The 17744-nt window shown below is 37.6% G+C and overlaps 1 protein-coding gene across 1 annotated transcript; it reads right to left on the reverse strand.

The window, feature by feature from the left end:
- Positions 1-75: 75 nt before the first annotated feature.
- LOC102217911 (protein polybromo-1-like) lies at positions 76-16560 on the reverse strand. The gene is made up of 30 exons (XM_023324468.1): positions 16463-16560; positions 15989-16160; positions 15787-15884; positions 14628-14775; positions 13572-13721; positions 13331-13447; positions 13039-13107; positions 12839-12937; positions 12675-12760; positions 12505-12596; positions 12205-12421; positions 11953-12094; positions 11770-11855; positions 11404-11683; positions 11177-11282; positions 9465-10104; positions 8697-8914; positions 8239-8430; positions 7949-8106; positions 7614-7856; positions 7047-7192; positions 6764-6921; positions 6317-6500; positions 6025-6220; positions 5718-5916; positions 5485-5637; positions 4139-4300; positions 3722-3786; positions 3346-3550; positions 76-441 (listed from the first exon to the last, which is right to left on the reverse strand). Exons 2-30 carry the CDS (start codon positions 16127-16129, stop codon positions 278-280), a joined length of 4914 nt encoding a protein of 1637 aa, XP_023180236.1. The 5' UTR covers positions 16130-16160; positions 16463-16560; the 3' UTR covers positions 76-277.
- Positions 16561-17744: the final 1184 nt, after the last annotated feature.

Genomic DNA, 17744 nt, shown 5'->3' on the forward strand with positions numbered 1-17744 from the left:
ATTTAGAAACGCATTCAAATTAAACCTACAGCAGGTAAAAGGAGATCATAATTTTATTTTGGTTGCACAAGTACATCAAAAAAGAAAAACTTAAAATAAAATTACAGGCTTAGCGTCACTATTATTCCAAATTGTATTAAAAAACACACAATTTTTTTTAAGCTGATAAATATAAAAGTGGTCATTACTCACTATAAAATATTGCTTCTATAGTCTAGCAGTTTAAGAACATGAGGATAAAGAGTCGTTACTGAGGTGAGTGGTTCTATGTGGGAGGTTACAGGTTGTACGCCTGACAGATATTCAGAGAATCTCTCAACATTAGGTCACGCAAACGCCACAATGCGTCCACCATGGTTGTGTGAGCTCCTTTGCTCTTCAGCCAGTGTGCTGGAAGCCGACTCTCCTGCTCTTTGGTCAGGTGGGCATCACGTCTTTGAGCTGTAAAGAAAATAATTTACTGATTTAAACAATGCTTTGCAAATATATTCAAACTGCCTGAACCTCTCCACATTTTGTTTTACCGCAACAGCCTTCAAATCGTTTCACTGAGATTTTATGTCGTAGACCAACACAAAGAAGTATATTATCCAAGCTTTGAACATCTCATGGAGCACTGTACACCAATCATTTGTAAATCCAAAGAGAGTGACGCAATCACAAATATGTAGGAAAATGTGTTCTGGTCAGATGAGACTAAAACTTTGCTTTCTGGCTTACATGCAGGTGCTACGTTTTCATGGAAAACCAACAACTTCAATACATCATTCCTACAACCACTTATGGTGATGGAAACAGTATTTTCATGAGAGAGAGGAACGTTGTTCATAGTTGATGGAAAATTGGATGCAGATATGTACAAGGCATATCTAGAATAAAACCTTTTTGAAGTCAGCAAATATTTGAGACTGTGGGAGAGATTCACATTCTAATAGGACAATGACTTAACATACAACCGTTTTATTCTCTATATGAGCAGGGCCCATAAACACAGACTCCAAAAGATTTGCAGCTGGTAATTGAGTTAAGTGGTTTCCACAATACTAACATAGGGGGCCTGAATACAAATGTACACATCAATTTTCATATTTTTATGAGGGGAAAAAACTGAAAACCTTGTATCTATCTCCTTGAATTTAAGGATTACACACAACTTTATTTTTAAATTTGTGATTGCAGCCTGATAAAATGTGGAAAAATCAAGGGGAATGAAACTTGTGAAAACTAAGCAAGCAGAACCACATACACATGTTTTTTGAAGTGTGTAAAAACATGAAAATGACATATTGTAAGTTTTGTTGATCCAGAAAAAAATACTAAAAATGTAGATCTTGAAACTTAATTCATTGAATTTACAAAAACAAACAGATACTAGAAAGTGTGCATTTCCTATGAAAATGCAAGTGTGAATGTTCAATGCTGAATGCTTTGGTGAAAATGGCAAAAGCGTTTGAAGCCAACTGCTGAAGACTTGCGGAAAGGTAAGAAATACTCCATGCAGTGTGAAAAACCCACGTAAAAGCCAAAATTAGCTAAAAAGCTAAAACTAGCTAAAATACTAATTATTGGTATTTGCTACTAGTGGTAGCAAATAGGCTACCACTAGATTACTGTAATATATTCCATGAAATGTAAAATAAACAAAGCAAAAAAAAAAAAAAAAAACTCATGTGAACCCTAAAATTTGAAAAGGACAGAAACTTCCCCTCATTCCTTCTGATAAAAACAGTGGGTGAATGAAATCCATACCTTTCATGGTTCTTGAGATATCAACATTTGCTTGGAAGCATTGTTTAGCACGGTGACTACAAACAACATGCTACATGCAGTATGAAAAAAAGCAATGTCAAAAGCTCAAATTATTCCCAGGTGTTAAACAGCATAAAAGCTGTTAAAATGCCCAACTTTAAAATGGCCACTGCCTTTTTCCCTCCATGACAGCTTGAAACTGGATGATTCAATGCAATTAATAGGCAGGACCTGAAACATCCACTGTAAAACACAACGGACATTTTATATTGTAATTCTCAATTCTGCCACAGCGGTTTCCCCCATGGGGAGAAAAATTTACAAAAAGCTGATTATTATAAGAAGTATAAAGATTTTGGATACCAAGAGAAATAGCCGGCATTAGGAGAGCAAGCTGAATAGTATAAAAGTTGAATGGTGAAAATGGCACAAAGTATGCAGGAGAAGAAGCGCGGTGAAATTTATGGAGCAACCAGAAAAGTGGAACTCATTAGTGTGAATGCCTAAAGCATTCACTCTAATGAGCACTTTTCTCAAATCTTCATTGTGGTAAGATCATGTAAGTTTTTTTTTAAATCCATGAAAACTCATCATTATGTAAGGTATGTTAGCTCAGCAGGTCAGAGCATGGTGCTAATAATGCTGAGGTCATGGGTTCAATCCCCCAAACTGGCCAATTGAAATCTAAAGTCTTTCAGACAATCAACACTTCAAACTAAAAAAAGGCTGAAAAACAAAATCAACACTTCAAAATAAAAAATGGCTCTGAAATACAATCAACACTTCAAACTTAAAAATGGCTGGAAAATAAAATCAACACTCCACAATAAAAAATGCTGGAAAATAAAATCAACACTTCAAAATAAAAAATGGCTGGAAAATAAAATCAACACTTCAAAATAAAAGAAAGCTGGAAAATATACCTCTATGCATGTTGATTTTGAAAAAAATAAGAATATAAGCACTTTTGTCAAGATCATGTAAGATTTTCTTAAATCAATGGAAACTAAACATTATGTAGTTTCAACATTAGCTCAGCTGGTCAGAGCGTGGCGCTAATAATGCCAAGGTCCTGGGTGCAATCCTCATACTGGCCAATTGAAATATAAAGTCTTCAGAAAATCAACACTTAAAAATAGCAGAAGGCTTTAAATTAAACCATTATACATATTGATTTTGCAAAAACCTTAGAATACTAGAAAGTGTGCATTTCCTATGAAAATGCAAGTGTGAATTCTCAATGCTGAATGCTTTTGGTGAAAATGGCAAAAGCATCTAAAGCCAACTGCTGAAGACTTGCAGAAAGGTAAGAAATAGTCCATGCAGTGTAAAAAACCCACATAAAAGCCAAAATTAGCTAAAAAGCTAAAACACTAATGATAGCAAATAGGCTACCACTAGTATGCTGGGTTACAGTAATATATTCCATGAAATGTTAAAAAAAAAAAAAAAAAAACTCATGTGAACCCTAAAATTTGAAAAGGACAGAAACTTTCCCCTATTCCTTCTGATAAATACATGCCTACAGCATTCACACTAATAATGAATGCCTACAGCATTCACACTAATAAGCCTAAAGGGAGCAGAAAGAAGCACCTTTCAGCATTTGGTCCCACTTGCTGACAGTGTTTGACTCAGAATTTAATCCCTCTATATACTTCAGGTAGGCCTCTGAGTGGAGCACCCTCTGTGTTTTTGGTGGTGGTGCCACAAACATCGGAGTAGTCGGCTGCAAGTGAGACGGCTGGCCCTGTCCTGGATATGGTGGAGGAGCATGCTGTCCTGGACTGAACATGCCAGGCTTGGAAGAAATAGAAAATAAATCAAAGCTGAATGTTAATCACAACATTGTTGCATCACTACAATAACTGCCTTCTCCATTTAAGTGCAGCTAATGAGGAATCAATATGACTATAAACACACTCAATATGATTATTTACTAAGATATTAAATAAAATAAAAAATCACTCACCTGTTGAATGAAGTTGCTTTGCCCAGGACTTCCTGCCATGCCATTGATACCAGCTCCCATCATACCTAATTTAAGACATAACTGGCATTAGATTTAAGAAGGCCTGAGTTGGTTCTTATTGCTGGATTTCCTTTACATTAGGACTTACAACAACTTCTAAAATTGTTAGTCTATCAATATCAGTTAAATGTTAGTTATCTGGTATCAGCTCTATCATGCAATATGTGTATGAATATGGATGTTGTACATTAGGTGCGTTAAGTGAGTGAATGTTGGCTGTTTGAGAGCGGGGAGCTTTCTCAGCTCAGATGTGTGTAGCTCAGGCTTTGCAGCCTGTGGACCAGGTAAACCCCTCCAGCAGGAGAGACACCACCGCATGTGACTGAGCAGGTGTGGCTAGGACAGTCGGGCCCTTACCCTGATGTGGCATGCTCGGATACCCTGGCATGCCTTGGAGGAGATGGTGAGGAAGCAGGTTAGGACCCCCTGCAGGGTGAGGTGGCATTGGGGCCACACTCAGCAAACCCTCGTGGGGGCCCTGCATGGGCATGTAAGGTGGACCGTAAGCTCCCATCATGCCTTTGGGAAGAAGGCGAGGAGAGCACAACACATTCATGCATAAGTTACATGCAGCTGTCTCTAAAACAACATGCACTACTGCTACTACACACATTTGCCCTTTTCACACATGCACCTTCAGACCATATGTTCATGTTTCAGTCAAGTTTCCTCCCTATTTAAAAATTACACTGAATGGAAGTGTGGCAGTTTATTATATATATATGTTGAGCACTTCAGTTTATATGCAAGCAACATGGATGAGTTCTATGAAGGTAAAAAGGCAAAGAAGACAGATTTTGCCAAGTTTTCAATAGTGACATTAAGCCTGTCTCCACTTGCACAATGTGAAAAGGAACTCTGGACAGTTGTGTAGTCTAAAGAAAAACTGATTAGTGAGGCTAATCACAACAAAAGGCTTTAATTTACCAGGGAGCATAATGCTTAACATTAACAGAACAAAAGCATGTGTAGCAATACTATGATCTCCTGTCACTGCAGTTGGTCTGATCTAGATTTAGCAACATTATCACTCCGTTGCCATAGTGAATGTACGATGTAATCAGAGCTAAAGGTGGTCAACAAAATATTGGTGTGTGTAACCTTTCCTGGACCGGCAGTGTAGCTTAAGCAGGGAGTAAAAAGCCATAACATCGATATGACCTTAGGAATTGTTTGTGAGCATAAAGTTCCTTCATTTAATCCAAACTTATCATTTCAAGTAGGCTGACAAATGATCGTCTCTCATTGGGTCTACATCTTCAAAAAAAAAACAACATGCATACATGCATGAGTGAGGAATAAGGAAAAGCTTTGTGTGAACTATTAGAAAATAAAATTGCACTTAATTTGCAAAAACTGGTAATGCTGAAGATGCAGTGTGTGAAAGGGGCTGACAATGCACATGTTTGAAAATGAACAAATGTTAAAAAAACTGTATATTAAATGGAAAACTTGATAAAACATTCCTGGTTAAAAAGTCAATCATGCAGTCACTGTCATGCAAAATCACACATGAAACTGGAGATGATGACAATATAAAATATGTAACAGAAGCAAAAGAAGAAATGAAATGCTTCCAGAATGTGGTTTTATGTCAAAAAAGGCCTACAATGTTAAAGGAAGGTCAAGGTTTTCAAACAGTCCAGCCTCATTTTCCTGCTGCCTTGTTGTCAAACACTCGTGCTGTCTCTGAGAGGGGTTACCTGACACAGGTGTCATGGACTGGTTTATCATTCCCATAGTGCTAGGCGAAGGCACCACCCCCATCAGTGCCCCTACGGGGGTACCTGCTCTAGGGGAACCTTGCTTGAAGGGCCTGTCACGTTCTTGTTGCTCCACTATCCTGGCGGCACGCTCTGAAACATGAAAACAGTTTCTTGGTTGACATCTGCTAACACAGAGACCCTGATCCAGCTTGCAGGTCCTAATGATTCACCTTCATATTCAGCTTTCTTAGAAGCTTCAAGGTTTCTCCACTCCGTGCCAACAAGACGACTCAGCTCCCCGAAAGAATAATCGGGGTGTCGAGCTTTGATGATTGCTCGCACTTCACTGCTGAACAGGATGTAGCCACTCATGTTGATCTTTCTCTTGGCTCCCTCCTTCTTTGCCAACCCTTTTACCTTAGGAGTTGCCTTAATAATAAATAAAAAAAAATTAATCCATTGTAATATCCGCAGTAAGAAATTGAAGCTTCTGATTGTAAAATAAAATGCAGTTTTATTTTACAAGTGTATGAATACCTGAGGTGTGTAGGACAAAATGTCCATGTCACTTGTAAGAGAGGATTGCATCTGAGGCATAGAGGGTGTTGTTGGAGCGTCTTCATCTTCATCCATGTCATCCATGTCGTCATCTGCATCCTCCAGCTTCACCTCAAGCTCATCTATTTTTTTGTCCAAGAAGGGTGAAGCTTCCTTTTGCGGCACTATCAGTTTCCTATAAAAGATATCAAAACAAACGAAAGATAAAACAGATGGGAACAAATTGGCTCCATTAGGAAATCAAATAATATACGTAATTTAGTTCCCAAACCTGAAATAATACACCTCATCCTCCACCACTTTGGAGGTGTACGAGAACCGTTTCAAACCCTTGAATTTTTTCATTGTCTTCTCCGTCTCAATGTAACGGCTCTCACACAGTAGGATATCTTCCTCTGCAAACTCAGTGGGTCTGTTGGACAGGTAGTCCTTAAAAGAGGACACCATGCATTTACCTGACAGAGAGAAAGAAATATTTTTACTGAATTATACTAACACTTAAATGTAAGCTTTATCCCCACTATTTTGGGGATCACATACTTCACATACACTACAAAGTGAAAAAAATATGCGGGGGGGAAAAAAGGGGACTGCCTGTAATCAGTCAATTGGCTTCTTAATCTAAGCAAGTGGCTGAGGAATCAGAAAACTAATGGTCTGAATGATGGCACAAAAATGACTGAACAAAAGTTTCAGAAAGAGTTTTTCAAAAAAGTACCCATGACACAAGACATGGGCAGGGTCTCCTCCCGGTGACTCAGAAACACTTCTCTCTTGTAGAACATTTTTGTAGGCTCATGCTCCGTTTCCTCTGGATGAATAAAAATGGGTCCAAAGAGAAAGGTAGTTCCATTCTGTACCCACAGCTTTTCTAACCTGCAGGGCAACCAGAGGAGTCATCAAATATAATCAATCAATAACTATATCATCTTTAAACAGGATCAGCATTATTTAAAACATTATTTCCTTAACAATTGCTTGAATGATGAACTTTCACCAACCTGGCAACCCGAGGTTTTGACAGACCATGTGATTGGATGTAAACAAAGTCTCCCACTTTAAACCACAAGTTGTTGAAACGTAATTGCTCATAGTACTGGCAGCTTGGTTCAGTTGCACTCATCTCCATAGGGACATCTTCTCTCTCCTAAGTTAATTCATGAATGTACACAGAAGAGATGTTTATACTTTCATAATGTTTTGTACACAGAAATGACAACTCCTTAGTCACCCTGTCCCATGTCAGGAAGTGGGTAGCCACCTTAGGAGTTAATTAATCCTCAGTAGGACATGAAAAATAATAAATGTTTTTGCTGAGTAACAATACATGAGGGAAATCAATTTTCCTTTTTCTCGTGACGTCAGCTACACGATTATACTTTAAAGTGAGATTCCCTGCAGAGCAAGTACTCCAGTTTCATAATTCATAATAATGAGGTACACTAAATAACTGTTGTTCTTTAAAGTTTACAAAAAAAATCTAATTTTGCTATTGCAAATAAATGTATATAAAATCTTTAAACCCTAATGTCAAGTATTTAATTCAGGAAAACATGACATCGTCTGACCTTTTCAATAAAATTGCCATGGCCAGTGTATGACATTGCCATTTTTTCCAGGTCGGGTTTGGCAAACATTGACGCTACACGCACAACAGGAAGAGGAACTTCTCGGGGTACGAGTTTCACAGAACTCTCCGGCATGGCCCAAACTTTGATCTTCTTGAAGGACTTGGTTCTGGCAGCATAACGTGATTCACACACATACACATCCTCTGGTTTAAAGCCCTCAGGCTGCATCTTGAAATAATCCTACACAAAGCAGAAGGTTGCTAATAAATAAATTTGATAATTGAATAAAACATCTGGTTTTCATTACTGTTTTCATTTTAGAGTAGTCTTACCTTCACAAAAATGACCATACATTTGTCAAGAACTTTACTAATGGAAACCTTGTTGTAGTAGTCGCTCTTGAAGACCTCTTTTTCCAGAAACTTGCGAGTGGCCAAATGAAAAGTTTCGCTGGGTCTATAAAACCAGCAGCCGTGGAGCCATTTTCCACCTTCCGACACAAAAGTAAAGAAAGAATAAAACACACAGAGTTTTCCAAAATCCTTGTTCAGTAAACTGAAACAAGGATATCAATGGTTTATTTCCCAAGAGCCGATTAAGTGGTAAAAAGTTGAATTTTTACCCGTTTCATCTTCCCACAAACGTTCGATGCAGACAACATGAGGCTTCAGGTTTGGTTCTGATGGCTCCACATAAACAAACTCGCCCACATGGTAAGTTCTGTTCTCAAAGCTGCATTCTTCCCTGTAAACAATCTTTGATTCTGATTCAGACTGCCATCCCTCTTTCTGCAAGTCTTCTGCTTTCTTCGCCTCTGTAAATGAAAACCCGAAGAATGATTTAAATGGGCTGAAAAAATGTTTAGTCTTATTCACATCATTGTGATGAAGCTTTGCAGCAATCAACTGGCTGGGATCAGAATTTGACATTTTTCTTAATTTGCTCTAATTTGTGATCACCAAGTCAAATAACATTTTTTTTCTTGTAGTCATTCTTTCTATCAAGCCAGAAACTGGTTACAACCAGGAAATGGAATATTGGTGCATCACCACCATACTGAGAAACATATACTGTACAAACCTTTGTTTTCCTCCTCTTCCTGTGTTTTTTGCTTATCTTCCTCAATCTCTTTAGGGATTTTCTCCCTCTTATCCTGCTCCACGTCATTGTGCAGGTGCTTTAACGTGTAATTGAGGGCAATAGAGAGTAAGATCTCTCCATTCTTGCATAGCTCATCCCTGATCTTTATAAAAAACTGATGAAGCTCAACAGCATCCTCAAACACCTCAGAGTCAGTCCTGTAAAGTGAAAAAAAAGTATCTTCAACCGCAAGACACAGCTTCCAAAAGTAAAGCAGAGGAAAAAATGAGTCAAAACAACCAGCTAAATTAAATAGATCAATGAAAATATATACAACTATGGACAACACTAAATATCAGAAAACATTTAAGCTGATTTCCGTATTTGTCTTATGATCCAAGACAATGTGGCCAATTTATTGTAAATAAGAATCACTATTTTGAACTAAAAACTATTTGGAATCAAGTAAGTACAAACATTATAATGGATTAGTTAAATTTCATTCTGATATTTACAAACAAGATCACTACAACTATAAACAAATGTTTTATTTATCAACTAAAGTTGATCATATCAGTGAGTGAATGTAAACTTTTGAAATTGTGGTGAAAGATACCAATTACTCAATTACAATCATCTTTGCAAAAAACATCTGTTTTACTTAAAACTCTTTTTGGTATTCAAAACAAATGTTTTTTTACATACTGAAATTAAAGGTATTTTCAGAGGGACCTACATTTTATGTTTTTTTTATTTAAGTTTCCATACCTGTTCAGCCTTCTTGCCTTCTCCAGCACCTCAAACACATGCTCCTGGAAAATGTCCAGTCTCCGGTAAAGACCCCGCTCCACATTATTCCTGATGATGTCAAAGTTAAGCATCGGCCTCTCAGGGGCACTTGGATCCACAGCAGGAATCTCAGCCAGAGAGTCACTGTAACATCGGCCCTCTTCATCCTGGTGGCCCATTACCGACACAAACAGATTCCTGATCAGCTCTCGCACCAGAGGTCCCACAGGAGGGGGGCCGGAGTCCTCCCCTCGTTCCTGCTGCTTTCGCGTCTCCAATAGCACTCTGTGCAACACCAGAGCGTCCCTGTAGATCAGTGACTCTGGCTCATTGTAGATGCAAGCGTTGTTGAACATGAGAGCAAAATCCTCGAACAGAGCTTCAACATCCTGATAGCGGCCTGTTAACATGTGGCTTCGGATGCGCTCCATATCGATGGGTCTTTTAATTGTGGCGTAGTAGTCAGGCAGCTCGGAGCGAGACGGCAGCCGGAGAAAGATTGTGCTTAAACGGCGACCTCGGCGGTCTGTGAAGTTTCGGACGGCATCGTAGAGCTCATTTAATTTCTGCTGGAGAGGGGTGAGGTATTTGGACTTCTTTGGAGAAATGCCACTTTTTCCTGGGGATAGAAAATTTAACTCTGTATTAAAACTGCAACTTGTCATTGTAAAACAATGACAAGTTGGATAAAACGTTATGAAATCACAAAGCAGGTCACAAACTTCTGCAAAATATGATGGCACACCTTATAAAGATGTGTAAAAAGCCCAAAAATAACCTCTTTTGTTGAAAGAGTAATATCTCAACATGTTAAGATTAGATAGTACATTTGGTCATTATTTTGGTGGGGGTTGTAAAAGACCCAAAGATGACCCACTTTAAATTACTGGCAAAGACTCTAGATTTTTTTTTCTATGTCCCACTACTTTTAATGATTTCATTTAGCAAAATGCGGCTTTTAAAAGAGAAACCAGCCCAAAGCATCTTAGCTGCTCCATCATACTTAACAATAGGAAGGTGTTAAACCACATAATTATATCTTCCTTCATGCTTTTCCTATCTGACTATTTTCTAGTAGAAAAGTTCCATCTTAGTATACTTTTGACTAACAGTTTTACTTCAGACAGCTTACTAATTAGAATTATCTAGAAACTCTGATGCACGCAAAAATGTAAACTATGAATTAAAAAAAATTGTTTCAGTTAAATTTAAAGGGACATATAAGACACTCAATTGATTAACCAATGAGTTAGTAACAAAGTTATTTCTGTGACATCATATTGACACTGAACAAGTGTTCTTGTTTGACATTAAAACAATTCTTCAACATTATAAGATCAAAGTAAAGGAGGGATTTATTTTAAGATATTTTACAGTTCCTTACTAAGGGTGCCAATAACACCTCCGTCCAAGAAGACAGGATTCGCTGATGATAATTTCGTCCCCAAACTGCTGACTAAGCGTCAACTTTGAATAAAAAAATAGTCCAGGTTTTCCACCGCTGGAATGTACTGTAAATGGGCTAAGCTAATACAGAAACTGAAGAAAAAAATATTTGCAATGAAAACAAAATTGTAAATTTGCAACTAGCAAAATATATCAAAGGGTATGTATAAATTGAGTATATTTGACTGCAGCACATCCAGTCTATCTAGGTCAATTAAAACACAGCAAACACTGACAACACCTACGTAATTTCAATTTAGGTGATCCCACATCCTCCTCCTCTGGTGGTGGCCCCAACTCCTTCCGCTTATCTTTTAGTATCTTCTCCAAAACATCTGCATCATTATACACCTGCATAAACCCAAAAACTAGAATCAGAAAAGTGTATTGCATTTCAAAATGAGTTTTTAAATGCAACTGCAACTCCCTAAATACATGTTTAATATTTTATAAAAGAAGTCTTGCTGCAGACCTGAGATCCCTCCTCGTTATAATGCCGAGCGTTACGAAACATAAGCTTCATGTCCTCTATGAGCTCCTCCTCGTTCCCGTAGCGTTCATTTTTAATCTTGTGCTCAATGGTTTTCAGGTCCATTGGTTCGAGGATGACGTTATAGTAGTCAGGGTAGTCTTTCTTGGATGGTTTGACCATGAAAAGATCACACAGACGTCTGCTGGTAGCTGCCTCCCTGGCTTCACTCACTGCTGCGTACAACGCTTTCATTCGGTTCTTTTTGATATTTTTCTTGTGGCTGGACACACGTAGAAAAACAACAAACTGTAAGGATATAAACAACTTAAAATTATTAAAGAATGCTTAACATTAAGATTCTACAACCTTTTCCTCTTTACGCTTCCTGCATCAGATGACAAAATGCTATCTCCATCTTCCTCATCTTTCCTCAGAAGCTCCCTTTTCTTTGCCTAAACAAACAACAGAAACAAACACATAACAATAAGTTATCTATTCAATATTTTTTGTTGTTTTGGACTAATATCACATTTAACAACAAATTACTACCTGCATAATCTGCTGCAGCCTGAAGGCTCGTTTGTATATGCTGGAATTGGGCATGTTGTAGCGCTTCGCGTTCTCAAACATCAAATTGAGGTCGGCATCTATCTGTTCCACGCTGTCATACTCGCCATTCTTCATCTTTGCCCTAAAAATGTAAATGTAGCACCTTGATTTTAACTCCTTTTGCCCATGCACACTTCCAGTAGAACAATCATTTGAAGAAAAGTCGATGAAGTCAATTGAAATGTAATAAACCTTATTTGCTGCAGCGAGATGGGCTGTTTTATCTGTTGATAGTAATCAGGATACTCCCTGCGGGACGGGAGTTGCTGGAAAGGTTCGGAGAAAACCTGGCCCTGGCTGTTCCGGGCCCCCCGCACGGCTTCGTACAGCTGGAAGATTGGATTGCTCATCTCCATGCTTGAACTCTGGCTCTCTGCCTCTGACTCGCCCTCATCATAGCAGACAGAGCCTGTAAGAATTTAAAGTTTGAACAGTTATTTTTGAATGTAGCTATTCTTTTTTTCCATATCCAAAATAATTGCTGAATTTTACCAGAAAGCACAGGGTCATCCTCACTCTCTGAACCATAATGAAGAGCAACGCTGACACCGGAAAAGCGATCCACTTGTCCTGATTTGCGGTTTCTGCAGGAGAGCCATAAATTTAAAAACATATTTGTCTGAATAATTCGGTGGTCTTAAGAAGTGCAACTATCTGAGTACCTGATACGAATGCTAGATTTAGTAGGCTCAGCATGTTCGAGTTCAGTCTTGCGTTGGATGAAGACTTTTTTTATGGTGTTTGCATCCTGTAAAATAGGAAAACATGATTAGATTATTTTAGGAACAACAAAAATATCAAAAACAAAAAAGAGAAAAGATTTCACCTTGAAAACCTGAGATCCTGGTTCATTGTACGTTTTGGCATTTTTGGTCATCAAGTCAATGTCCTTGGCCATAGCATGAACACTTTTATAGTATCCAGTCTGTTGACGTAAAGTAAAACAGTCAAGTACCAGTACAAAGATCTAAAATTGTGAAACAAGTTTGTTTGAAAAGAATAACAGAAAAGGAGTAAGTAGGTTACCTGTATTCTCTGAGCAATCGTTCTGAGATCGATTGGCTCTTTTATAATAGCATAGTAGTCTGGGTATTGCTATGAAGGACAGACAAGGTGTGAAACAAAACAATCAAACATGTCAGTATTAAAAGAAATAAATGAAATAATACTTTGGGGCTTTAATTTGGAATCAAGTCTACACAAAGAGATTAGAAGAATACAAAACGCTTAATGTGTCAACTCATGTTTATTGTACTTTTATAAGTATGAAAGTAAGTGTGATAAATTAACTGGTATTATTACAAGTTTGAATACTAACCACTTTGGAAGGCAGTTTTTGGAATAGTTCACTGACGAGGTGGCCTGAGGGGTCGGTGTGTGACACTATGGCCTCCAAGAGTTGCTCCAGGACTTCTTTCAGACTGCTACCCGATGTCTAAAATATAAATAAGCAAGTTAGAGGTTCAACAATATAAATAATACAGTATGTCTGTCAAAGTCGCTGTGTTACAATCAGATAAACATTAGCAATTTAACAATATCTGAATACAAACACCTACCTCATATTCATTTGACAGTCCTGAATTAGTCATCATGTCGTCACCTTCTTCATCGTCCTCATCTCCATCTCCAGGCTGCACAAATTCATTCCTTGTTTGCAAATACACTTCCCACAGCTTGCTCGCTGTTTGATACTCCTCACTGTCACTCTGATTAGACACAAGCATAAGGTGGGACATCAGATGTGCAGCCACACTAGTCACACTTAAAAATTAGAGATCAAAACTGTCAAAATTCTTTTGCACAGGCTGTGTTTACTGGCATTATCCCACACATGGTAATGAGAGAGGCACAGTGGCTGCTCAGCTACTGACAGAAAGGCATCGCAGAGAGCGAATAAAAATGCCCAGCACATCAACAGTCTGCCGCCATTCTTGGACTATGTTGCCACCTTCCTTAGCCTGGTAACAAAAATGTCCTCTGACCCCTTCCATCCTAGATGGTATTTGTTTAAACTCCCTACCTTTAGAAGGCAGTGAAGCTCTACTAAATGCATAACAAAATAGACTCAAGAACACTGTCTTCTGATGCTTTACCGTATTTCATGTTTTCTATTTACATGGACTATTTATTTAGCTAAAATGGTTATAAATGATTGTCTATATGCTGGCTTCTTTGTAAACAGCACTGTGTATTTTACTTTATTCTTTTTTGCACCACAACAGATATTTAAATCATGCTGACTATTTGGTACAGAGCAGAGAGTTAATTATAAATCTCCAATGTCCCTATATCTATGCCCACACAAAGTCTTGATTACATTAATAACCATAGTCAATCCCTTCCCCAAATGTCATTCTGTTATAAAATGGCCTCTTTATGATTAAGAATATATTGTAATCAAATTGGATGTTACCAATCTCTGTTCCGATCTAGCAGTATAGTTGGGCTTTTACCAAGAAAAGAAGTTTACGGGCTAAATTTGACTATTTTTTAAATTTTAAAATAAAACTAAATTCATGCTCATATTAAGAGCAAATGCTGTTTACAGCCTATGTAGCAGCAAGGTTTATGGTACAAATTTACTGCTGATGAGAATCACAAATTAAATATACCTTGTAGAAATTTCTAGCATTATTAAACATGAGCTGAAAATCCGCAGTAAGCTGCTCCACATCATTGTATTCTTCTGACTTCAGTTTGTACTGGATTTTCGTCATATCAATTGGCTGGGAGACAACGTCATAGTAATCAGGCTGATTCCTGAAAAAGAAGAAAAAGAAAATGAAGTCTAACCATTTGTACATTACATTGTGTGTAATCCATTGTTTGTGTATTAACCTTGCAACACTCACACTATTACCATAACTGAGTGAATGGTATTTTAAAATGCTCCTCATAGTTTCTCATTATGTGTCATCACATGTTTTGTCATAAGTATATTGCAAACGCAATGTTAGATGATCTGTCAACTCATATTTCAAGCCTTCTGATGTATTATAATAGGATCAAAGGACCTGAATCAATTTCAAATTGATGCAGTAATTCAGAGTAAAATCAAAATTGGGAAAACCTAGTTTTTGACCCTATGATCAACTTCTTTTAAAAATAAGGATAAAAAATATTGCCAATCCTCAGGCTATTTCCATCTCAATAATCATTTGTCTTTTTAGTTATAGTATTATTTTAAATTATGCTATTAAAGGAGAAATTTCCAGAAATTCCAAAAAGACTGAAACACTTAGTTCCTTAAAATCAAGTCTAAAAATCAATTTGTTTAGAGCTGCTTTTATTAATAACCGAAACTTCATTAATCTCAGTCCATATTCCAACATTCCTTTATTTTGCCATTGATAAGATAAGATAAATCTTTATTGTCATTGTCACAAGGACAACGAAATTCAAAGGGTGCCATCAGTCGGTGCACATGCCCAAAAACAAAAAATAACTGTCTCACAATTCACACACAACGCAAGAATCAACAAACTGGCAAAAAAAAAAAAAAAATGTTGCAATGTTTCTTGGTTTTTGTTGCTTCATGTTTTCATCAAGTAAAGCACTTTCAATCGCCTTACCTTAAAAATAAGATTAAAATACCTACTAATGTTTTATCTTTTATTTTGTGAAGTAAAACACAGTTAAAGTGAAACGTTAGCTATATTTTACAGGCTGCTATATACGTCACCAAGGCAAATTTTAATAAACTGCTTAGATTGAACCAATAAATTTAGAGTGTAGGTTTATAGTAGTAGGCGCTGGTCTTCTAAATATTACCTCCTCTTTGGTACCCTAAGGAAAACTTCACAAAGTTGCCTCCCTTGATCATCCTTGTAGTCTTTAACAGCATTAAACAGCTCATGGCACACAGCGATCTGGAGGACAAAAGGAAAACACACTCAGCCGTTGAGACCGGGATTTACAATAAACCAAGTCCCGTCAGATTAAGTGTAATCGTGCAATGAAAAGGCGCACTCACCGTGTCAACAGGGGGAACATTGGAGATCTTCCTTTTCTTCCTGCCGCTTCCAGCCGTCGAAGACGCATCCTCAGGATCTCCTCCTCCGCTGACACTGCTGCAGGGAGAGGTGGCTCTTCTCCTCTTAGAGTTCGCTGACATCGCCGACTGCTTTAACAGTCTAGCCCGCTAGCTAAAAACAAGATCCAGAAAAACAAACAAATAATATAATAAGAATGAAAATCTGTTACCAGATTAATTCAAGAGACCATCAGTTGTTAACGCCCCCACCAAGAACAAAGTTAAAGAAGGAACTACCACTCAACGGGTTGCTACGGCTAGAATGAAACAAAGCAAACCGACGAGCGGCTACTAGCATCCCATTCTAGTTATCTTGCTACTTTTATGAAAACGAACGTTAATTAAACAAAAGTTCCACAAAAGATAAAGAAGTCCAAAACTAAAAAACTATTATGTTTTTGATACATATCTTACCGAAGTTCGGAAAATGTCACTTTAATTCCCTGAGCAAAAAAGAAAAACAGTCAAAGCTAGCTATATTGCTAGCTTAGCGTTCTTTGAAAACTCCTGTCCGGAAGTTGAAAATGTCTTATGTTTGTCAGTGGGAGGTGCTGACCTCTTGAGTGTAGAGGGGGTACTACATCTAAAAGAATACAAGCGCAAATACCGAAGACTGAGTGTTTTACTGCAAAAAGAAAAGTAGTTATTTTACTCACTAACCAAATAACACCATTAAAATCTATAGGTAGATTTTCTTGGCTAGTATCATCTGTAAAGGGGTTGAAGTTACTCTGTAAACACTGTTTACTGAGGTTTTAAATTGATCTAAAGCTGAAAGTGAACAGATTTATTTTTTCAGTCAGTGTGTTACACCCTGATCAGTACAAAGAGCAACGTAAGGACATACAGGAGGATTTTGCACACTCTCAATACCTAGAGGCTCGAGCAATTAAGTGAGACCGAGACCAACCAACCAGCTGTTGGAGTACAGAAGAAAACTTCTCCGCCCGCATCCATGGTGAGTAAAGGTAATCTCTACGTAGAAACACCGAAAAAATATCCCCTCACATTGAAATGTGACATTATGTTGCTGCAATAAGTGTGTTTAGACATCTTTACCACAGAAGCCATTAACTGCACTGGTAAACTACTAAATATGTTTGTAATTTTTTGACAATATTTTGCCATTAACGTTTGTTTGTTAGTCCAGGACATTTACTGTCCAAAAGACCAAAAATAACGAAAAAATTACAATTCTTTTCGACCAACATAACGATAAACTGTGCAGATATAGCAGAGGTTTGTCACGTTGAAGTTTTTATTATTAATTTTGTTTATTTCTGATTTATTATAGTCCTCCACATATTAGAGTTAACCATGCTGTCAAATTATTTACTTATTATTTAATTATTTTTAAACAATAATCTATCATTTTCTGTATTCATTTACTGGCATCAGACTTTTTGCCTGTCCACACCCTTTATGCAAAGTTAGCTTTAACAGTGTGTGCCCAGGCTTTTCTAACTTAGAGAAACGAGTGGGAGTGTCTGGATTAGTTAAAAAAGGAAAGTAGGCGTTACCTTAAGATCGGGGTTTTCATTCCGTTTAATCAAGAGAAATGCATTTAGGCTATTCTGGAATATGTTCTTCTGAAAAAAAAAATTCTCTGCTCAGTGGCTTCTGCTGCTTTTGCTGCTGCTGTTTGATGCATTATTCACAGTGACACGCTGTGCCTGTTTTGAAATCCACCTAAAAA

Source organism: Xiphophorus maculatus, chromosome 20 (genome assembly GCF_002775205.1).
Source record: "Xiphophorus maculatus strain JP 163 A chromosome 20, X_maculatus-5.0-male, whole genome shotgun sequence".
Taxonomy (NCBI): domain Eukaryota; kingdom Metazoa; phylum Chordata; class Actinopteri; order Cyprinodontiformes; family Poeciliidae; genus Xiphophorus; species Xiphophorus maculatus.